Raw genomic sequence first — 25371 nt, forward strand, 5'->3', positions numbered from 1 at the left:
AACCCCACACAAACTCTCGAGCTATTTTGGTAAAGCCCTGTCTTCTTATTTAGACACTGAGTAAGGTGATGGCACCACAAGAATTGAAATGAAATATGTACTTCAGAAAGGAAGAGATTTCTCATCAATTCTTTGATTGTTTTTGGGGGGGGGGGTTGCCTGTTGCCTTCTGATTGAAATTAGCTTTGAGCCTGTGTCTTGAAATCATTCCAGAGTTCTTCAAACACTGGAAAACAATTTGTTTTTTAACAAGGTTCAAGAGCTCACAAAGACTGCTGATACCCACAGAAACACTCTAGCAAAACTTAACACAGTCAGAGTAGTCCTGTCTAACATGAGAGGTTTTTTTATTTTTTTTAAGGAAGACACAATCAGTTTACTTTAGTTTGATGCCAAACAAATCTAAATGATGTAAGAAGTTTTATGGATCAAAATACACTTTGTCAAGTTAGCTTAAAATTACAAGAAACCAGTTTGCAATGGAAGAATGAAATACAGTTTGAAATCTTTCCTTCCTATGTAGAATAGGCTTTCAGATTGAAAGAGGGAGAAGTAGAGTAAAAAATTTCCCCTTCAAATTTTTTTCAGATTCTCTATAAACAAAAAGCAATGAAAAAGGAAAATGCCCTAATGCAAGATCACTTCATTAGTCCCATAAACCAAACACACTAAATATACCAGGACCACCTTGCTCTTCATCTTTTCCCCTCCATAGATGCTTTTTAGAATTTTTGGGTATATCCTTTCAGGTTTGCTCCATATCCAGCAACCATCCACCTTCTACTTCTTCGCCTTTATGTCAATTATTCTCCACAATAACTTTGCTATTTCTGAGGATCCTTTGTGATTTCTGTGTGTTACCCAACCTAGTTTTTCCCAAGTGAAGTCATTAAATTTATCCCATACTGCTTTTCTCATGACCTCCTTTCACCCTCTACATCAAGCTATCCCTCTGTACTGCCCAGACTTCTAGCATCTGAGACATCCCAGTCTTCCTTCTTTCATAAATAAATAAATGAAAGGGGAGGGAGGCAGGGAAAGACACACAATTCTTTCATGCTTTGCATATCTCATGCTACAAGGAGGGTGGTAGGGAAGACAGGAGCAGGCTAGAGGACCCTGTTAAAGGGCACCATGTGCTGCTCCTGAACTAAATCTTTGATCAACAATCACAAAAGACACCAAAACTGCTTGCACTATTAAAGCAAGCAAAAGAACACTGCATTCCTCTATTTCTCTCTATCATTATGTTTCTTCAACGACACCAAAAATCAAAATAGTCTTCACAACTTGCAACTAGAAATGCTGGAACAGATAAAATATAGAATTAAGATATTTTGTAACAGATATATATATAACATTGAGAAACAGAACTTTGTACAACTCTGTTAAGCGCACTTTGAAGCTTTTCTGCTTTGGAACATGAAAATCTATGTTACTACAGAAAGAAATGCATGTTTACAGATGCCTCAAAAGAAAATGTTTCTGGGCTGTTTTTGAGCAACTCCTGACTTTCCTGGAGTCACTTAAGGAACTGATTCTGTGTCTGAAAAGTAAAAGGTGTTTTTTTTCTTTTCATGGGGTATTGGTATCAACTTGACAATTCATTCCAGAAGTATTACTTTCTGGGCTCAAACTTAATATATGAGAAGCTTCAAATAAAACTGCAGTACCACTGGCTCACTCCAAAGCTACTTCTATGTTACTTTTATACACTGCATGGGAAAAGATTTTTATCACTGTTCCACACAACTTGCACATCTCACCTTTAAATCATCATGGCTACAGTAGTATTACCAAATTACAATACCAGTGTTTTCACAGAACATGCAGTGGCAGGCAACATTTGAGAGACCACAAAGTAGCCATCAAACTTTTTTATGTTTCCAACATCAAATATCAAGGTGTCAGGATGCAAAACCTGGCAACAGAAGAGTTTGCTACACACTCCACATGTGGCCTCCGCGATTCCCAGTTCTCTCAGGTAAAGAGATTGAAGGAAATCATGACTGAGTTTATTCTAAGGCAAAGACAACTAGGTCTACCACCACATACACGTCAGCATAATGTCCTAGTTAGGACAGCTGAGACCAGTTCATCACTGGATGGGTGTAACCCAAAACTGTGTATTCTATAGCCTTCCATGCCATTTCCCAGAAACCGTTATCAATGAACCATTTACACTACCTGCACACAGAGCCTGACTCCTCAGGCTATAAACTAGGTGCTAAGAGGCCTGCCAGATAGGAGTTGCTCTTGTCCTCACACCCATTAAGGAACCCCCCCGCCCTGAGGGAGGTACTGAGCATTCCTGTCTGAACTGGAGGATATATAATCTTGGAGTCTTGGGACCTTTTTAACCACTTGTGGGATCCAGAGGAAGACTGCAGATCACCGCTCTCAACTAGACTGCAACCACCACACTCGACTGGACTGCAACCACCACTTTTCAACCAGACTGCAATTACCACTCTTGACCAGACTGCAACAGCACTCTCACCAACAGGTTTTCCCCTCTCCTTTTCCTTTGGACTCAGGGGGCCCAAAGAACACCACTCTGTTCATGCCCCAGGGTGCTGGGTTATACATTTGGGTTTTGTGGGTTAAAACCAATTGTTTGTCTGTATAATCGTACTTATTGTATTATTTTATTAAATTGTTCTTCTGACTTATAATCTCTCTTTTGAGTTGAGTTCATTTCCCCTGCTGGTTTACCTTTAAACCAGCACACATAAAAAGGAAAAAGATGGCTGGGCCATATTTTGGTGTGCTTTTTAGAGGAGACAGAAGAAGGGGTAATGGTATGCCATAAAGAGGATGATAATTGATGCTGTTGTTCGTAATAGGACCTTGATTTATCCTCACTGTGGTAAGTATACCCCGTCTTTCAGCTCGTCTCATGCTAATTTCAGTGAGATAGAATCCAACTGTCTCATGTCTGAAGCCAAGTTCCTTTCTTAAAAACCGTAATCAAAGTGAAGTACTGAACTACAATTTTAAATGTTTTCAACCAACCAAGCCATTTCTAAGATGGAAATGTCATACTCTATAATCATCTTTACATGCTTGGGCTCCTGCAGCCCTCACCATGTCTGGTGACTCATGGTGAATTTCCAACCACTCAAATTAGAATCAGCTTTGCTTTTCTGTATCTCTGTGTTCCTCATCAATGCACACAACATTATGATCCCTAACCTGTCCTTTTTTCTTCTCAAGGTCCATTGTAGAACTGATTGTAAAATGAGCTGTTTGTAAACACACAGGCCACACTACAAATACAAGAGTTAGCATCCACAGGAAAGGACCTTCAGAAGGGAACCAGATGTGACAGAAAATGTCCCTAGAAAGATCAAGTGTCAACAGGCAGCTACCTACAGCCAAGATGCACACCTCCTACAGGCAAGTTCACAGTGCTCAGCTTCACTATCCCATGTGTTTCAGTCAAGACTATTAAGCAACACTGTCCTGTTCCCAAGCCCTTCTGAGGGCAAAGCCTATGCTATCTCTTCATGATAAAAGTTGTACTTTGTAACTCAGCTACCTTCACTTCTAAACTGTGAGAATCCTTCCACTTCTTACAGCTTCAGCCTTGCACATCTATAGAGTCCTTGTCCTAGGAAGCTAAATGAAGCTGTCTAGATCTGTCTTTTTCTTAAGAATTCAAATCTAGGTTTTGGTCACCTTAGCTGCCAATGTAAATACCCAAAACAGTGCACAGAGGCAGACACCTTTCTGCTTAACTCCACAGGAGGCTCAGAGATGGTGATGAACTCTCTGATGGTTAAGAGATACACTCATAGCTTAATCTCATTTTATTTGCCTACTCATTTTCTCCTACTGAACATGTGGATGGGGATTTTCTCCTACTGAACATGTGGAGCCCCATGCAGATGGGGATTACCCAAGGAAACCCTACAAGTGTTATCCTGAATCCGCACATGCAAAAAAAATCCATTTTGGAAATATGAAACCAATATAAAGAAAAGCTGACAAAAGAGCATTGTTACAGCCAAAGGTAAAAAACAAAACAGGAGACAATAACAGTGATGTCAGATAGACATCTTTCTTTAAGAACTTGACAGGTTTCTAGCAGTTTTTCCCCTGTATAAAAAGGACCAAGTCTCCTTGTTTTTATATGCCCTGTTTTGCTGACTAACACAATGCAATCTGTACCATGTAGCAGTGCAATCTGATGGATGTCAGAATAACGATCTTTTGTGCATAGACTGTTTATATAAACAATTACAGAAGAGTATCTCCCTTCACCATTGCCAAGCAGACAGAGGCACTGTTTTTTGAACAAAAACACAATCGATCAGAATGAGACATTGATTTTTGTTATTATCATGGGCTGCAATACAGCATGTGAATGTAAGTTTGCACATCAGACTGTAGCAATCTGTGTGCACAAGTGCACAGCTTAATTTTAACCAGGCAAGCTCTAGCGCAAATTAGAAAAGGCCCCACAAAGAGCAGAGACCTCATGGCTTGTCACTTCATTTCAAATGGCCTGTGGCCACACTCTAGTTCTTCCTCCTGCTTTGTTATTGCACAATGCTCAAATGAGTCTTTCAATGCTGTCTGAAGGTCTAATTCACCCTCCAGCAAGGAAAAGAAAAAAAATTATCTTCTTCCTTCCTACAGATTCATCTTGGGAAGATGAAGGGGCTTTTCAGAGCAAACACACACAAGTGAAAACAAAAATGATGGTAAATGATGCACTAAAGAGCACTGTCTCTAGAACAATGGAGAAATAGTTTTATATAGAATTTTGGAGATCTGTTTCATTCTGCCTCTGAGAATTTTACATACTGATATCCAGATTTCCATATCTTCTACAGTTCTTTAATGTCTGAAGATCTCTTATATAGAAAGGGCTTTTATAGGAAGAGAGCAGGAAGAGCAGGAATTATGCTTTAACAAAGAAAAATCAAAAGCCAGAATAACTGAAATCTAAGTCTATGCCAGGTAGTTAGTTGGAGGGCACTGAACTGCTGCCAAATAGCTGTCAGTCTAGAAGTCAGGACTACGATGGCAAATGATACTAACAGTCAAAAATCTGATAAATGGAACTTTTGGATTCCATTTGCTTTTAAAAGGAAAGATTGACAAACATCAAAAGGAAACAGCTGAAACTGCTTGTGAGAAAGGGACCATGTCTTTTCAAATAAAAATAACAGCCTGGCTATGAATCAATAGTCCATTTAGAAAGGTAAACAATAGCTACAAAAGTAAGTTAATCCATTCTCAACTTAAATGGGTTTTTTGTGGCCTTTTGAGTATTAAACTGCTGGAATATGTGAATAACACAGTTGGACAGTGCAGCACAAGCGGTAAACTTTGCGCAGCTTGTGTTACAGTCAAAGCCTAACTCATGTAAAGAAAATGTGCTGGTGACAGGCAAGCAGCCTAAGTTTTGGAGTCCAAATTCCTGCCTTCCTTTCAGTGACTTTGCTGGACTGGGACCTTACAGACAGGAGCCAAAGCTTACCTCCAAGCGAGGCAATGGCGTATGCAGAAGCATTCAGCACCATTTGCAGAAGCTCTGACTGAATGGTACTAAGCTGCTGTTGGCACTTATGCAAATGACTGATAATCTTTCTTTTGATTCTGCACGTTGGTCTACCTTCTGTTCTTGGCTCATAGTGACATTCTATAAAGGGGTGGAGAAAACAACATCTGGGAAGACTTTAGCAATATATACCCTCACCAATGACAAAACCTGCACATGATGATGGATTTCTACTTTGCACTTTTCAATACGAAGTTACTATTAATAGGATTTAGGTATAACATAAAATTCATGGAAGTCAACAGAAATTGACCCTCTCGCCACTGCAGCTATTATTTACTCCCCAACCAGCCAACCAAACAAGAAAAAAAATACTGGTACAGAGCAGATAGAAAGAGCAAGTTTTTATGTTTTAATAAAACTTTGACCTCTTCCCCCTCCCCATCTGTCTCACTAAAGTAGCCCACTGATGATAGAAGGTACGTTCCTTACTGCAGCATGGACACCCAGCAGGTTACCAACAACTACCTAATGTGCTGCAAACCATAACATAAATTTATGTGTTTGTGTAGGTGTTGCATACATGTAGCCACCGCATACACTGCAAAGTGTTTGTGTAGCTGTGGCATACATGACAGTGTGCTCAGTTACACAGACCTTTCTGAGCAGCTCCCCTTTTAATGATATCATGTTGATCACACCACCTCAGGCTGAAATACTTGCTAAGATCTGAAAATATGCACCTTTAAAATCCCCAATATCTTCTTTTGTGAGGACAAAGTTCAGACAAACACTCTTTATTGTTGTTGTTATTATAATTATTAGTAGTGCCATGAGTCATGCAGTATGGAGGAATTCAGAAGCAAGGTTGGTTAACCAACCAATGGCATTTGTTTACTTCTCATGTCATTACAGCTATGTTTTTCCTCTAACACGTATTTAAAAAAAAAGGAAAAACAAATAAAAAATAATGATAATTTGCCTGTGGTAGATAATTGTTGATCTATATAACTGACCATACTTTAGAAATAACAATCACCAGGAATAAATTTCACTAGATTTCCAATTAAAAGCCTGCTGTGTTTTTATAGATCTTTGTCTGCTGCTCTCTAGTAACAGATGTGAAATGGAAGCTGTAATTAATGCTTGGAGACAGGAACTCACTTTGAACTACATTTTGAAAACATTATCTGATGTGTGCAAGCATAACATTCTAATCATGGAGGTAAGTGGCTATGTATAGACACTTGCCATGCAGTCTTAGCAGCAGTGTTCTCTGCTCTCTGCATTTCCATGGAAAGAGCTGGTGGAGAAAAATTTACCCCATCTTTCCAGTAGCACAAGAAGGTGTGAAAAACACTGTGATTCATCAGCACACGTTTAAAATTTTTCTACTGTAAGAGCGGAGCAGTTAAATAAACAGAAGTTTCCTCAGTGACCATGGAGCAGATCCTGTAAACCAATTACTTAGTACTGCTCTACAGCATTCAATGCCTCTGGAGAGGAACTGGGCAACCACAGTTGGGTTGCAGACAAGACCAGGATAAATGTAGTTCTAGGGACTAATGTAACAACTAAGGGCTTGGTTTAAAGGTACTATACTTATATATATATATGTTTTATGGTACTAATTAATGACACAATTTGTGTGTACTATTGTTTGGGGTTTTTTAAGTCAATGGCCCACACTTACCTGTAACACTGAGCATGACAGGCCAAGGACCAAGGCTGTTAAGCTGCCCAGGATGTTGTAGGGGGCCTTGATACACATTCTTTTTAGGTTCAGTTTCTGCAGGGGGTGCGTCCAAGTGTTTCCATTTAAGAAACTAGTCATGAGTTTTCATCTTTATAAGTAAACACTTTGGGGCTATGGTTTAGTGGGCATGGTGGTATTCAGTCGAAAGCTGGACTTGGACATTGGAGGTCTTTCCCAGCCTCAATGATTCTATGACTATTAGTTTCTACCGATCTTCCTTTGTTTCTCTGCCTTTACCTGCAACTTGTGTCCATGTTAGAAGACATTTGAACAAGAGTGCTATCAAAGTGTATGAATTATGTCTGTCTGCATTTAACCATGACTTTACTGTGCCCTGCCATTTTCTCAGTAACATGCAGGAACATTCACTTCCCGCTGACCATCGTAACATGGCACAGAGCAACTGCACTGGATCTGAAATGAATTTTACTGAACTCAGGAAAAAAAAAATTCAAAACCTAGACAAACAAGACACAGAGAGCAACTGACCTAGATACTAAAGTGTCTGTGTCTGCAAACAGAATTAGAAAAAAAACCCTATGGTGATTATTGATTAATACTGCACAAACATCAACTAGTTGCCTACGGGAACTCTCATGACTTTAAGGGAGATAAATTATCTAATTACTGCAAGCTTCAAAAACTACAACTGAGCATGTTGCTTAAGTAAATAAACACTAATAGATTTAAAAATCAATGCATAAATAACTGAATATACCTTCTAAGAACATACAGAACTGAGAATTTAGTGTAATGAAATGTCTAGGAGCTCTGTAAGCAACCTTGTCAGGGAAGAGATAAGTTTTCCAGTTTAACACCTTTTTAAAAAATCGGATAAATGTTGCTTTTCCATCCAAGTTATACTATGTTTGTTGCTTCAGCTGAAGAGAGAAAAGAAGCCAGACACAAAAACTGAGCTCCTAATTACCATCGTCCTCCCTCTGATGTGGATGTGGCTGGTACAGCACTACATGTCGACGTGGCTGGTACAGAACTTCTCACACACATGCATGCAAACATAACAGATGGTTATAATCACTGGTGGGCAAACTGCAGCCCTAATTTGAAAGTGAATAAAAATAGATTATGTTGTCCCTCACCCTTCCTGGCCACCACACCCAACTGTTGGACAACCTGGAGGTCACTCTATGCAGCAGGGGAGGGCAGCAGGGGGACCGCCACACCTCAGCCCATGCAGCATGCCTCTCTGGACACAGGTGAACATCTTCCAACTAAACAAGACAGGCACGTGCCAGATCATCATCAGTTCAAAGGGGAACGTGCCTACCTAGCACTTCACAGCTTAATTCAAAAGAAAAAAACTAATCAGAAGTGCTTTGAAAATTGTTTATTGCTTGAACTCATGCAAATGAGGGTGGATCTGACACTGAAAACCTCTGCCCTGACCTGCACAACCTCTACTGCTGTTATTTCCGACCTGCCTCTCACCTCAGCAAAAGCTGCACTCATCTTCTGCTCTGCTCTCCTGAAATTTTCTGCCTGCATCAGTAACTAACTGCTGGCCACAGACAAGACACCCGCAGCTCATCCCAGAGCCAGCCAAACACTATAATTTGTGCGTCTTGCAGCACAATCCATGCTGTGTGGTTTATGGCGTCCTCTCCAAGGCTAAGCTGGTCTCCTCTGTAGGGTGTACTTAACTAAAAGTGAACCAGAATCAACAACTCTGGGAACAATCCACCTTTGAACGTCAACAAGAACGGCTGCCACAGCACTTGCCCTCTCCACATCCTGTGTCCTGTGATGGTCTTGCTTCAGAGGTGACCAAATCCCCCATGTGCCTTCACAAAAGGCTCTGTGTTCAAACATGGGCACCTTCCATTTTTAGCACTAGTGTTTATATTTCCATATTTTGCCACATACCAGCCTAGAATGCAAGCTAATCTGAGCATTCAAAGACAAGCATCAAATCTTGTATGCTGATGTCTAGAAGCTGGACCTTCCGCGTCCCTTGGGTGTTCCCAAAGGGAGTAAAATGGGAGAGGAAGTAGCAATGAAAGCTCCTGGACCATGTGATCACTGTCATCCTAAGAGTTGTCCTTTCCTGGACAACAAATGCAGTGATAGCCCAGAAGCAAAGTTTCAGATAAAAGCAGTATTAATCACAAAGCCTGAAAAAGTACCAGACAGGAGTCTACTTTAAGGAACCAAGAAAGGACTTGTACATCCTATCCTTCTCACAGGACAAAAAGGGAAAGCATACACTCTTTTACAGAAATTCAGACAAAAGGTTATTACAAGCAGATGTCAACAGACTTGATGCTGTTGAAAAAAGATGGTTGCACATAGACAAGAACAACTTTTTGTCATTCACCTTCTTGCAAACAGCACAGAATCAGCTAAGAGCCTCAACTCATTATATTCAGAGCCAGACATCATTCACACTAAGAACACAGTCTGTGTGCTAGATCCTTCTTCTTCCCTGTCCAAGAAATAGCAAGAAATACAGAAAATCCTCTGCTGTCCCTTTATAGCTGCAGTTGTTGGGAGCAGCAAAGAAAGTCACTGACATGTTTGACAAAACTTGGCTTCCATAGCAAATGACTTTATAGTATTAATTAGGAAGCAGTAAAAAGTTTAGGAACATGGGTATGATTATGTGAAACAAAGATGTTATCAAGTAAGGGAAGATTAAACTGAGCTCAAACATCTGAAGATATTTATTTAAATGCTCATTACTGGAGAAAAAGTTCTTCAAATACAAAAACCCACACAAGTTAACAGTGGAAAATCTGCATAAATAATTGTATTTCTGAGAAAGTAACTGTTTAAATTTCCATTTAATTGTTTCTTCTATATTTTTAAAATCACACATACTTTACACTACAATTTAGTAAATTGAACTTCATATAATTTTTATGTGTGTGGAAAGAAGCAAACCCCAAAACCTAAGTCCCAACTAAGCGCATTCCTTATTAAGGTACAAAGATGCTTCCTGGTCTCAATGCCACTGAGAAAACTAACAAAAAGCTGCCAGACTCAAGAACCACACTAACATACTTGTAATAGTACAAGCCTGTAACTCATAAAATGCCAGCGTACACCTTTGCATATCTTTTTCCCCTACTCAGATTGTGAACAAGGAAAAGCATAAAATTCAAGTAAGAAAGGACTCATAAGCTAAATGCCAGGACACAGCAGTTATATGGTGGTTTGTATTCAGGGATGACAAGAAGTCTTTCAAAGGGATGATCAGCCCCTTAGCCCACAGTGGAGAGTGGCACATGCCTTCCCAATTTATCCCCAGTGCACACGGGACAAATACAGCCAAGGTGATGAGGCAGATACAAGAGATAATGTGTGCAGTAGATGAAGCAATTCCTGGCCAAGGGAGATGGCAAATGTACAATCTGGAAAGTTTTGATTGATCCTGACTTGAACTTCAATGGCTTCTATTGTCCTATACCAGAACTAGTTTGGTCCCAAAGCAGAATGATCAAGCAAGTATGAATGATCAGCTGCAAGTACACCTTCAACAAAGGTAAACTTAATGTACCTCTCAGTCTTTTTTTTCTCTTTAAACATTAAACATTAAAATAGAATTGAACTGTTTGACAGAGTTAAAAAATTTTGGTTTGGAAAGACACAGTTCATTGTACAATGACAACAACCTCTCCTACAATACATGCTTCTATATTTATGAAGTTTCACAAAATTACTCAAGGCATTTAATCAGCTTTCCTTGGTGTTTTTGCTCCTGAAGCCCTCTCCTGCTAAAACACTACTACTGGCACAGCAGGAGTAGGGTACCAATGAGGTTGGAGAAAAGAAGATGCTTCTTAAATCCAGTCCTGATTACATATACAGGACAACAGGGAGGCTTTCATATGCATTTCAAAAAATACCTTTTTTTTCCGACCACCTTTTCAAGCACGGTTTTCAGGTGAAGTGGATTCAAAAGATTAAGGAGTTAAATTAGCAAAACTAAAGGGACAATGCGTATTCAGTAGCAACTGGAGATCTGTCATCATTAACAGCACATAAAACCTGTTTGTCTAGGAACCTACACCACGCAAAGCACCAAGGATCAGAACACCCTAAACTTGCCTTGACAAGCTAAGAAATAAGCTAGGACATGTCTCTTCAGAATAAGGTTATTCTATGCCTCACCAAAAAAATCACCCACATACACAAATGCTTTTAAAAAACAGACATGTCCTCCGAGTGCACATCATGACTCAAAAAACAATATTTTTTTTATTTTGACTCATACTGAGTATCATATTCTAATCTGACAACACTGATGGAAAACTAAACTTTTATCAGGTAGCTGTTTTTCCTCACATGCAGGACTGTTCACATATGCTATTAATTTTTTGTTTAGTGATTTTTCTGAAATGAAAAATGGTTAATTTGATTTGAGAAAAAAACCCATAATTTTACACTTTTATATGTTTATATTTGAAAATAAAGAAGCCAAACTTAATAGATGAAGCTTTAAATAAAGCACGTATATGGCCAAATCAAGGGCCTAGACATGTGACGCAAACAAAAGTAATTTGTATTCTGCAATTATAATAAAAGAAAAAAAACTAAACCAACAAAACGACCCACCACTGAACCACTAAAGAGTCTGATTTTGCAATCTGCAACTGCTGCTAATATTCCTTCTATCTTTCTCCCATTTAGTGTACTTCCAGATTCAGGAAAGATTCATATTTAGTTAGTTCAAGATTAACAAAAATATTTCAGGCGCAGGTAAATCTAATGATAAAAAGCTTCATGACAGAGTTAAAAAAAAGAATTCTGTGTGGACTAATGCATAGTTTTGGAAACTGACTAACAGACTCCAAACTCCAACTATTTATATTTAATGGCACAAATCCTCAGCTTGACAATCGTAATGCTTCTTTCCTAATACCCTTTCTACTACAGTACAAGAGGGGAAGCTGATCAGGATTGGATCTTGGCCTGGCAGGATCTCAAATGGCAGTGACAGACTAAATTCCACCACATCCTCTCTGGTGATGTATACAGGACATATTGTTGGGGCAGAGTCTAAAGGAGAAGAGAAAAACAAGAGCCCTTTACATGACCCTGTCACTGAAAGTGCCAGTTTTTCAAGGCTTTCGAAGGATTGCCTGGCCAGCCCTGAGCTACCTTCTCCTTCCATCACTGTTGATGAGAAGTCACTAGATGAGGCATACTTCAGCTTTATGTGGACACATAAAGAACTGGAGAACATTAGGAGAGGAGATAGCACAGAACTGCAAAACATATACAGCACTTAAAACATTCAAAAACGTTCCCTCTGGATATTTTTCTAAAGTTTAGAAAAAACTTACGTAGATTTTATCTTGCTGATATCGCTGGAATAAGTTGTGCATAATGGAGCCTTCATGGAGATCTACAAGGCCTGCCATGTCTTCCACGCTCTCTCTGCTTGTTTGATGCATAGGCGTTACTTTTTGGTGTGTGATCGTGCTCTGTTTATAAGTGAATACCTGAAAGAGGGGAAATAAAGACAATATAATAATCAGAGCACACATTCAAACACTTCCATCTGAGAACCGAGCTTTCATACCCATTCCTATTTCTTAACCAGTTTATCAGTGTGCAGACTTGTAAAATATAATAGCTTTCCAGTGATACCCTCTTGTACAGCTTCTCTGATAACAACTGAAGCCCCAGATACCTACGTGGGTAATATGAAACTAGTACATACTGACAGTGCACTGAGATCTTTTCCTGTTTAAGGGCAAATGCAATCTCGTTTCACACTAGACTATTGTTAGACTTTATTGGGAGAAAAATAAACCAAGCAATAATCATTCCCCAAAATCCCAAACTAACCAAACAAAAAAACACCCCTTACAGTAAACCCCACTTATAGTCAAATTACTCCGGAAGGAAATGTTTTACAGTGCAAAACAGAAAACAAAAATTATTGCTCTAATAGCCTGCAAGTGTTCATGTGTTTGATCTGAAATCCACTTAAATGTTTCTATTCAACTTTCCAGTCAGGAAGCAGTCATTACTCCTAATGTAAGTAGCATGCTCAGTTCAGCATGCATCAGATATTTGGAAATGCATGAGCCAACAGATTTCTAATTAATTGACTTCTGAGATTAATTTCTTAAACTAGTTCCACACAAACAGTAAAAGCTCTAAAAAAGCTCAGTCAGAAAACCCTTCTACAGATCTTCCATAAAACTATCACAAATATCCCAGAATCACAGAATCAACCAGGTTGGAAAAGACCTCTGAGATCAAGTCCAACCCATGACCCAACACCACCCTGTCACAGAATCATAGAATCAGCCAGGTTGGAAGGGACTTCTGAGATCATCAAATCCAACCCCTGATCCACTACCACCATGGTTACTAGACCATGGCACTCAGTGCCACATCCAGTCTCATCTTAAAAACCTCCAGGGACAGTGAATCCACCACTTCTCTAGGCAGCCCATTCCAATGCCTGATTACCCTCTCTGTAAAGAATTAATTCCTAATATCTAACCTGAACCTCCCCTGGCAGAGCTTAAGACCATGCCCTCTTGTCTTACTGAGAGCTGCCTGGGAGAGGAGACCAACCCCCACCTGGCTACAACCTCCTTTCAGGGAGTTGTAGAGAGTGATGAGGTCTCCCCTGAGCCTCCTCTTCTCCAAGTTGAACATCCCCAGCTCCCTCAGCCTCTCCTCATAGGACTTATGCTCGAGTCCCTTCACCAGCCTTGTTGCTCTTCTCTGGACCTGCTCCAGCACCTCAACATCCTTCCTGAACTGAGGGGCCCAGAACTGGACACAATACTCAAGGTGTGGCCTCACCAACGCAGAGTACAGGGGAAGAATCACTTCCTTGGACCTGTTGGCCACACTGTTCCTGATCCAGGCCAGGATGTCATTGGCCTTCTTGGCCACCTGGGCACACTGCTGGCTCATGTTCAGCTTCCTGTCAATCCAGACTTCCAGGTCCCTTTCTGCCTGGCTGCTCTCCAGCCACTCTGTCCCCAGTCTGTAGCGCTGCAGGGGGTTATTGTGGCCAAAGTGCAGGACCCAGCACTTGGCCTTCTTGAACCTCATCCCATTGGAATCAGCCCAACTCTCCAGCCTGTCCAGGTCCCTCTGTAGAGCCCTCCTGCCTTCCAGCTGATCGACACTCCCCCCCCAACAAATCTGCAAATTTGCTGCTGGTGGACTCAATCCCCTCATCTAAATCATCGATAAAGATATTAAACAGAACTGGGCCCAACACTGATCCCTGGGGGACACCACTAGTGACCGGCTGCCAACTGGATGCAGCCCCGTTCACCACCACTCTCTGGGCCCAGCCCTCCAGCCAGTTCCTAACCCAGCACAGAGTGCCCTTGTCCAAGCCAGGGGCTGCCAGCTTTTTCAGGAGTATGCTGTGGGAGACGGTGTCAAAGGCTTCACTGAAGTTCAGGTAGACTATATCCACAGCCTTCCCCTCATCCACCAGGCAGAATGATAAGATATACACATCCTCAATCTACCTAAACTTTTATGAATACCAATAACATCACTAAAGACTATAAAACAATATATTTTGAATTCGGCATCCCATTTCCTTTTAATTTACATCTTGGCACATCACCCTTACAGACATATGCCTGCTTCTCATAGCCAATGCTCCTCAGGCATTATTCGTCCCTGCTAATGGCACCATTTCAGCATAAGGAAGTCAAAGCATGGAATTAATGCAAATACTTCGATAATGTGGAACATTAGAAAAAACCAAAACCCTTCCAAAATCCTTTAAACTAATATTTATCAAGCAGATGGAAGCAGAGACAACCATCAGCCCAAGCACCAGTGAGCACCGGAGGGCTGCTGCTGCAGGCTGGGGGTCACATTGTGCAGCACGGCCTAAGGGGCCACCTCTGTGCAGAAGGAAAAAACCCCTCTGAGGTTTTTCAGCATAAAACCTTACATATGCTCCTGGTAATGAAAGACTGAACAAGTGTCATCGTAGGAGGCCATCCAGGAAAACAGTGGTGTTGTCTGTCCTGCTGAGATCAGCACAAAAAAGAGGCTGAAGAAGCAAGAGGCTGAAGGCAGATCAGAATAAACATCAAAGCTCTGTACTTGGATATCTTACCAGCTGACAGAGGAGTACTGTCTGAACATATTTGTTCATTAAAATAGTATCCTAGGCATAACAAATGCTGGCACAGGCCATTGCACCGTTACAGATGTCACTTACACAAGCAGAAAGCATGCCAAAGGAAGGCTAGGGGAGAAAGGAGATCCAGGAAACAAATTTCTAACACTGGGCAGCATCACAGACATAAACAGGATATGTGAGCAAACCATCAGAAAGTTCCTATAGATTCAGAGTATCCAAAGCACAGTCCCTAACTGAGAGAAAAAAACAAGTATAGAGAGATCAGAGCCTTGAACAAACATCAAGATGACAGGACAAGGATTTGTATAGGGCAGAGAGAAGGGACAGTGTGGTAGTTTGGGCTAGGCCTTCCTTGGTGACCAGTTTGTAACCAAGGAAGGGTCCAGATTTACCCAGTATTCCCTACGATTTTTACGTAAGCTGGGCTATAAGAAGAAAGGAGGAGAGGCCTTCACTCTCTTTCCTTCCAGCGGCTTGGAGGTGCAGGTTCCCTGCTGTTGAGTCTGTCGTGTTGGGGAGCCAGGCCTGGTAAGGCCTTGCCGACCTTGGGAGACAGAGGTTGCCAGAGATCGTTCCAGAGCGACTCTTGGTTGTCCCAAGGAGAGTAGTGAGATATTTCTTTGCTAACTATTTTAGTTGCTAGATATTGGGCTACTAGTCGGGATATATATATATATATATATTCTATTTTGGTTTTGTTCCTTTTCCCTTCCCCCTTCCCTTTCCCTTGTGAAATTGTATATATATATTTCAATTGTATATAACTGTAACATAAGTGTAAATATATTTATATATATATTGCTTTAGCTGTCTCTCTCTCGTTTAGGTTTTCTTGGTTGTTTTTTTCTCCCTCTTCTCCCTGAGGTTTGGGGGGGGACGACGACTTCTTGTGGTAAGGTTTGGAGACTTGGTAGGGAGCCAGCTTCAAACCATATCAACAGAGAAAGCAGCCACTTGTACATGATACAGGAGCATGAGGTCCAGATATCTAATAGACATAATGAATGTGGAAAGCAAAATTCATAGCAAAACTTTTGGGTCTGAAAAGTGTGTTTGCAGTCCCAAGACTAACCACACAGAGCACAAGCAGAATTAGAGATAATTACATCTCAAAAGTAATAAACTGCAGTTCCTAGTCAGAGGAACCATAACAAAAACCCCAAAAGTCATACTGCAGAACATAAATACTACAAGCTGAAAGATTTGGAAATAAAAGGGATTTAAAGAGAGCAAATCCTAAAAAGTAAGCAACTTAACAAAGGCTATGTATCATCCTGGATACGGAAAAATAGACTCAATAAGACAATTAGGAAACCAAAATGGGCTGGTACCTATCCTGTGAACATGAAAAGGAAGTAAAACCACTTCTAGGAGGATAATCTCCATATTTGTGATGTCTGTTCTTTGATATGTGATACAGAGGTTAGTAGAGTAGGCAGAGCACCCCATACATCACTGAGCATGCTAATTAATGTAAAGAATTCACAGGAACACACCAAGAAAAACAATGTGACAACTGACTTGTGCATGGCAGCACTATTGAAGATGGTCTCTGCAGATTCATCCTTCCCACTCAAACTACTATTTTCTCTTCTTCAGGCTCATTGTTCACATACTTTCATCTCTCCCACTGCCTTCTTGTTTGGGTGAGGAAATGGTTCTGTGAGCTGGGTCAGAGATAGGATGGTGCACTGACCAGCTAGAAAACACACCAACCACTAATAATGGCTGCCACACAAATTAGAGAGGAGGAAGACCTCTCCCCCAGCACTGGGTAGCTACTTTTCCTTTATTTTTAATTTTTACCAGAACCACGGTAAAAACTCAGTTAAAATCATCTAACGAGATCCAAGTCATGAGACAGGACTGCAGGATCACATGCACAGACCTCAACTCCTTAAAATGGGCTTTTTGCAGCCCTGCTGTTCAAGCCCTGAAAGGCCTGCTTTGTATTATTTCATCTTGAATCACACTCTTATTAGGATAAGGACATGGAAAAGCTATGTTGAACTTTATCGTTACTAATTAGAAGATCATGTTATGAAATGTTACAGCACTTGAAATCCTCAGGAAATAGGAACTAAGAGCCATTCTGCAGGGTCAGCACAAAGAAGAGGAAGATGACCAAGTTGGCTCCTGAACTTCAAGAGGACTCTGTTGGCAGAGTGCAGGAGCATCCATCCTCAAGGACCTTGCTGACATTTCTGGAATGTCAAGTGAAATATGCAGGAAACTAGAATAAGATTTAAGACAACCCTAAATGAGAATTCAGCAAAATCTGCTTTCCTTTCTAGATATAAATGGTTCAAGATAACAAACAAACTGAATACATGGAAAACTCTAAATTAAACTTTAAAGAGACAGCATGCAAAATAGGAATTCTAAATATTATTATGGAAGTGAAAATTAGAGGTTCAGACAGGATGGACCGATGCAAAGAACAAAAACAAAAGAACAAGCTCAAGAAATACAAGACAAAACAGCAAACTCAGCTAAACAAGAGTCAAGTGCATTTCACTGGGAAAGGAGAATACTTCAAAACTGTTCTACTGTCACTTCCACAGCTTATTGGTGCTGTGATGAACAGACTAAAAAGGGGTTTAAATGAGGAAGTGACCTAAAAAGCTGGGGGACCAATGCTATCCCGCACAATTAATCTGGCATGAGAAAAAAAAAAAAAAAGAAAAAAAGTTGTCTTTCAAGCCTTCCATTTAAGGGGAATATCACAAAACAATGTAAAATTAATTTGCTGCACAGAAAAAATACCCCTAAACTCAGGATCTAACAGAAATTGTATTTTAACAAAAGATTTAATTTTTAATACAATTTATTAGCACAAAGTATGTCAGAGTAGGCCCTCAATTACAGGACTACACATGGTTTCTCTTTTACTGTATCATTTCATGACATGATGCCAAGTGAAAAAAAAATCCTGCTTGAATCAGGTCATTAAATGGCATCAAGAGATTTCACAACAGCCGAGTCAAGTGAGTTTAAGAGAATGCTGAATTAAGTACTTATGTACATCAAAAAACCCACACAATCCCCACTTCTTTCAAAAGCTAAAAGTCATACTTGGGATTTCCAGCCTGCACAGAGCCCACACACAACTGAACCTCTCAGGGTGTTTTTCACAAGGAGATGGGGTTTTGGCCTCATGCTGATGATCCATATTAGATGGGAGGAAGGCAGAAGGTACTCCAAAAGTTTCCTGATCAACAATTTGGTATTTGAATTTAACAATCTTCATTGTTTTAGTGAGAATTCTGTGAGATTTTTATTTAAAGATAGAAGTAGGCTTGTTTGCACTGTGGAAGCCCTGAAGCAAGCTAGATCATTACTGAAACTATTCTCTGCAAGATAGTCTACTGAAAAGCTTACACGTTGCAAGCATTTTAAAACACGTCTTCTACACAGTGACCTGAACCATAACCCCTCCCAAACACAACTCCCAGCCAGCGAGGGCTCAAGTTTCTTTCTTTCTTTAATTCAAAGACTGATAATTAGATGAGAGCAAAAGGTGGCCATGGGCACTGGCTCCCCACTCTCCAGATGGGGACAAGATGCGTGCCTGCAGCCTCCAGCCGGACCACCAGTCACAGCTGTCACCCACCATGCAGGCAGCAGCCACGTCAGCTGGTCACCTGCCATCAGCTTCACCATCAGTAACACACGCTGGATGTGGTACTGCCTGACTGATGCCAAGTACTGAGTGCTGAGGTTCTCAGGAATGGTTATGCAGCTTAGAATGTCCCTGCCACCAGTGTTATTGCAATAAATCAAGAGAGTTTCTTGGTAGGGGTAACAGAAATGGAGCAACAAATCTCCCTCTGCTGCCCTCTTGAAAATTTTTTATCAACTCTAGGTGTACTCTACAAACTGCAGGGTCTTACAGAAGATAATCCTGATATGCAAACACAGAAAACAGAAATATCAAAGTCTTGTCACTCACTGGATTTAAATTGAGTTGCTCAAATTCATATAACCAGAAGGATAATGTAAAATATAGCAAATAAAAAATTCAGTAAGATGGGGAAAGTGAAGACAAAGAAGTATTGTATAGAAGTTATCTGAGAGACAGGTTTACAAACCAAAAATATACAACCAACCAACCACTATTTTTTCAATAATGCCAATGATATTAGTGAACCAACTGCTACAGCATCTGGGCAGCCTACAAGCACCAGAAAGCAAATCTAACTGACCCAAAAGGTAAAGCCCACAGCCTTTCTGTCACTGCTGCAGAGACTGCTCTATGTGAGCTTTTCAGAGAGTCAATTGCAATAGCTATGGTGATGTCCATGAAAATCCACAACTCAAGAGTAGCTCCAGAGGATTTGGTTCGTGTGTTCACAACATCAGTGCCCTTGGTTTTCTAAGGCACCATAGCAGAGATGAGCACAGCCCAGCAAAACACACAGAACTGTACAGAGAAACATCCACTTAAGAATACCAATTCTTTTTTCATTCTCTGCTGTTGGTCTGCACTGAGGATCATCATTTGTGTTTCCCTCGTGTTTAGAAGCTTAAAGGAATGCAATAAATCTTAAAAAATGTCTTTATACATGAGTCCAAGCAGAAAAAAGAGGCCTTGAGCTCACATTACAAGCTGTGGAATGCGACGTTCCAGGGAAGAAAATAAATCATGACAAGTCCAAGGACCCAGAGATTAAACAAAAAATTAAAATGTAGTAGTTTACTCTTTTTTCCTGAAGAGATCTACTGTCTAAGTAGATACTTAAAATACAGGACAAGGAGGCTCTCTTATAAATCAAAAGTAATTTAAGACCAAATGTAAAGCAGATGAACTACTGACATTTTAAAATTCTATGGTTAATCATGACAAGACTGCGACCCAAGAAATGTTTTTGTCCAATAATTTACTATTTCTCTGTAACAGCTGACCTTAGACATCCACCTTGTTGTCCCAAAATAATCTTTCAGGAAACAAGATGTACCAGGGCCCAAGGCTTGCTTTGATGTAATATAATTTAATCTCATTCAAAGCAACTAAGAAAATGCCACAATGAAGTTTCTTACCTATTAAACTATGAAGGAAAATGAAATAATCTTATGTAAGGCATCTACTGATGTCAAGAAAAAAATATTACCAAACAGATATCATTACTATTGTGACTAACTGGCCTTTTCTTCAAGCAACAATCCCATACACACATTAACTGAGAATCAGCCACCCATTCTGTAAAATTTCTCCCCATTTATGCTAGGAATCACCCCACTCCCCAGCCTCCCTTTCCAGTTAGATATTAATCTTGATCTCTAATGCAAAGTGACTAAATGACCACTTAGCACATTACTGTACCTTCCCAATTAGTTGAGTAAAACATAATCTGTAAATTGTGTGTAATCCTGTACTTTATTCTTAACTTCTGCTCACTTTAGTTCCTGCCATTTTCAGTCTTTGTTCTTCGTCCTATCAATCAAATCCGCTCCAAACCCTTCCTCTCAGTCCACTTTTCATATCCCTGCTCAGACTCATTGAGGCCTGGTCAGTAGCTGCTCCCAGGTTCAAGTGTTGGGAGTCTGTCCCAGAGCCTTCCCCCACCTTCTCCCCAGCCTTCGGCAGAGACAGCACCAGCGATGGCTTGTAGCATCTCCCCTAAAAGCTTTCCTACTACAACTTTTGGGTTCTCTCACCCACGCAGAATATCCCTTTTTGCTCCCAGGCTCCACAGTGTGGGGAAGCACACTATGAGGATGGCAGTCCTGGTCATCACCACAGCACAGCTCAGCAACCCCACTAAATCGCGCCTCTTTGTTGTTTCCCTACACACTGACCACTGTCAATAAGCTTTGTCTGATCAACACTTCCCACCTAACACCTATTCCATGAGAGGCACTTCAAGGCAGTTTACTCCATACACTGAACTGTTTCCGTTCATAGACAAGCTCTGTCATCAAGTATGAACAAGCTTCAAATTAGAGGTTCAGCACTTATGACCTTTCAATTGGGCTTGCCTACAAAGACAAGTAAGAAATTTAATTCAAATTAAACACATCCATTTTACCTAGATTGTACTATTGCAAGCCAAGCCTCTAGGCAGTCCCTACTAATTCTTACAAGGAAAAAAAAGTGCATCTATACTTTGTCTCCAAGTGACCTTGTATAATTTACAGTACCTGTAGACACCACAAAGCTCAATGTTTAAGAGGTCCACATATAAATACCGTGACTGTAGCTCTACAGAAAATATGCAACATTTCTGGTATGTCACCAGCACCTTCTTGACCATGGAAAAGTGCTCCTTTCTCCTTGTGATTAAAGAAACGGGAGGATTGCAGCTGCTCAAGCTTTCTCACAATCCTGGACAGAATGAGGGAGGGGAGGACACAGGAGATGTACCACAGGATGGGCCTTCAGCTCCCTGCCACATAGCTGATCAGCACCAGGGTCTCAACTGGAAGCCAGCTTTGGCTGCATAGGAAGCCAGGGAAGAGGCTTCTGACCCCAGAGCAGACTCCATCACATAGCAGAGAAACAGAAGGTCTGGACCCATGTTCCCCATGGGTTCAATCCTCCATCTCTTCTGGGATACCCCACCAAAGGCCCTTCCAAGTCAGTGTTACTCTAAGCAGCACCCAGTAAACAGACAAAAGGGCAATATTCCTTTTGCTTTACTAGCTCAAAGGACAAGGGGGTAAAAACTGATGGTTTCCTCTTCTCAGGAGGAAGAACAAAACACCAAAAAAGCCTCACCCTTTATTCATCCTTTTCCACACAATGGAAAAGCAGATGGACAATGGCAGGCACCAAAAGCCTTAGCTTTCCTGTCAACATCATTTACAGGGCAAGTAACAAGTGAAACTTTAAGTTTCAAATTCATATTTATTCAGTGATTCACATGAGATAAACAATGTCTACTTGCAACTGAATGAACAAGACTGAATTTGAAAAAAATGCCCTGCTTCCAAGAAGCAGAACAACTATGTTCAATAAGCAGCCTACAAATTATACCAGCTTTTTTGAGACACAACACAATTCATCTCGATAGGGTTTTTTTCTAAAAACAAAGACAAAAAAGAGGAAAACCCTGGCAGGTAGCTGACTAGACTGTCTCTGAGACTAGAATAGGAGCAGCCTGTGTGCAACTTCGCAGCAATGCTTCCATGGGAGCCAGAGCTCCAAGGGGTCATCCCTGCAGAGCAAATCCTGTTCCAAATGAAGGCTTGCCAGAGAAGGTGACACCAGTGATGCTCTCCAGGATGTCAAATAAAACCTGAGCAATGCCATCATGAGCCTTTGGACTTCATCCCTCTACCTTCTTCTGACCTCGCTATGAACTGACCCTGCCTGGGCTGTTGGCACAGCCCCCATAGTCCATGGGTACCAATGGTGCCCAAACCCTGTAGAGACTGTCCCACCTGCATGAAGCTGTGCACAGGGGGGACCAGGAGCTACCTAGGGAGCTGCTGACAGGTACAACTGCTTGGCAGGAAGCTCCTCTCAGGAAAGTTTGTGGTGCTTATCACCACTGCATTATTACCAAAACCAATGAGGCTCTGCCACAACACCAGCTGTAATGGCTGAAAGGTCCTTGCATCACCCTGGAGAGAGCTGGTCCTCCTGCACAGGAAGACCACAGCCACTGGGCTAGGGCACTCCCTCTGCAAGGCTGCAGTTGCAGAGGGCTGCAAGGGAATAAAAACAAAACAGACTCAGAAGAAAGGCTTGGAAATGGATGGCCCTGACAGCAAATTTCAGTGCACTGAGACAATACAGGGCTTAGGTTTCCCTTACTCCTTCTGTCAGGCCCGGTCCAACCCAGTCAGATGCAGCTGGACATCACAGCTCCATGGATCGCTTGCCTGGTGCTGGCTGAGTATCACCAGCTGACAGACCTGCAGGAGCAATCAGCAGGCTCCAGTGCCAGGGCCATCCTCACGCCAGCCGTGAAGTAACTGACCTGGCCAGGAGCCAGGCTGCAGATGAGCACAGTACAGACAGCACGTGGCTACTGGTGGTATGATCCAGCACACTCCTAGAGCAATGCACCAGTCAGGGAGGTCTGCACAGTTTTACAACCGACAACTATCTCTGTCCTGAAACACATCACCCACAGAGGCTCGAGCAGTAACCTCCACAGACCCAGTGCCCTCACACCTTCTCCTCCTGCAGGTCTTACACCACTGGCAAAAGAGCAAAGCATGCTTCTCTTCCAGGACTTACCACCATCTCCATCTCTGTGTTCCTCTTGCAAAATCTCCCCTATCTGCACTCATTTCTCCTCCCTTCCCCTCACCCCGCCATTATACTCCCAGTTTCCCTCCTTCACCTCCTGGTGTCCTCTCCTGCCTGCCACCTTCCCTTTGACAAGGCCAGAACTTGCTTTCCATCCCACACATGCATTTAATTTTGAATTTAAAGTGTCCAGTCCCTGAAACACTGGCAGAGGTGCACCTCAGTCCAGCTGTCAGTCAGCTGGTTCCGTCTTTTTGCCCACACCCAAGGGAGGACCTAATGTCACAGGTAACACACAAGGGCTGTCAGACAAGAAATCAGAGCTCTTCTTTGAAATAGGAGTGTAAATGTTACATAAGATGCCCTAAACACATCAGGGCAATAAAATAATATAGAGCAAGAAAAGGATACTGGCAGGCATTAATCATGAATCCAGTGCTGAGGGCAAAACACACCCTTTGCATTGACTGTTTTTAAAGCTGTTTGTGAATTAAAGACACGACAACTTGCATATGCATAGCGGAAGTTCATAAATATGCAATCCCAGCTTTCAGATCTCCTAACAACATTTAACTATAAAACTCTCAATTTATGTCCTCCTCTCCCCCCCGTTTTTTTTTAGTTTCTCCAAATCTTGGCTTGGTTTCTGCTAGTGTAAGGGTTGTATGTCTCAGTGTAACAATATTCGATTGTACTCAGCTTTTTAATCAAACAAGTTTTTGTTCACAACGGCAATGTGTCCGCTTCAATAGAACCTTCCTCTCTTAATTTAAAAAACACCTTTTAGATCTTTCCATATTGACATGTTTCCAGAGAAGCAGAATAGGTAAGAGATTAACATGAGAGTGAATTAGTGGAGCCTGAAATTGTCTTTGACGGGATCATTTTCAAGACCTTTTCAAGTCACTCTGCTGACATTTAGATAAGGCTCTCCTCTCATCATTGCTTCTTTAAAAAAAACAATTAATTTTACTGGTTTTTTTGCCTTTATGTTACAAGAATAAAAAAATCTGAATATGAGACATGGTACAAAGCTCTGTGAGTTTGCAGAGATCACTGAATCATAGAATATCTCAAGTTGAGAGGGACCCTTAAGGATCACAAAGTCCAGCTCCCTGTTCCTTGCAGAACTACCTGAAACTAAACCATGTGACTAACAACATCGTCCAGACGCTCCTTGAACTCTGGCAGGCTTGGTGCCATGACCATTTCCCTAGGAAGTCTGTTCAAGTGCTCAACTGCACTCTGAGTGAAGAACCTAATATCTAATCTAAAATCCCCTGACACAGCTTCATGTAATTTCCAATTGTGAAAGCCTAAGTTCAAACTGAAGCATGAGCTCCTTGTTTTAAAAGACAGCAAAACCCAGAGTCCCTTTACAGTTCTTTTTAAAGCTCACTTTTAATTTTTTTTCCCCACAATATCACAAAATGGTATTTCTACAGTATCAGTAATTGCCTTGTAAAGACAAACCAACCCCTCCCCTTTATTGGCAATCTGCATGTCACGCTCCTACCCACACCCCTGGCACTACTTACTGTTGCTCAAGCCCAGAAAATAGGAACTGGGTACAACCTTGGCTTGAACATCAGCCCCTCAGTCACTCTTTTCTTGTATTTAAAGAATCAGAGGGGCTTTTCATTAAGCCAGTGTTTACTACCTGCTGTACCTGCAGGTGGCCTGTGGTGTGAGGTTTTGACACAGCTATACTGCTAGGAAGAGAGCCAAGGGTATATTTTATCTACAGCTCAAAGCAATCCTTAATGAGGTAACTGTCTATTCAACTTCCCTTCCAC

The 25371-nt window shown here is 41.2% G+C and overlaps 1 protein-coding gene across 2 annotated transcripts in view; it reads right to left on the reverse strand.

Annotated features, from left to right (window-relative positions):
* The window catches only part of MYO10 (myosin X), a 162905-nt gene that overhangs the window by 78892 nt on the left and 58642 nt on the right, over window positions 1-25371 (reverse strand). For both annotated transcript variants that reach the window (XM_064661733.1, XM_064661738.1), the window contains exon 3: window positions 12575-12733. In XM_064661733.1, coding sequence (XP_064517803.1) covers window positions 12575-12733 — 159 coding nt within the window. The remainder of the gene's footprint in view (window positions 1-12574; window positions 12734-25371) is intronic.

This window comes from Pseudopipra pipra, chromosome 1 (assembly GCF_036250125.1).
Source record: "Pseudopipra pipra isolate bDixPip1 chromosome 1, bDixPip1.hap1, whole genome shotgun sequence".
In the NCBI taxonomy this organism is placed as follows: domain Eukaryota; kingdom Metazoa; phylum Chordata; class Aves; order Passeriformes; family Pipridae; genus Pseudopipra; species Pseudopipra pipra.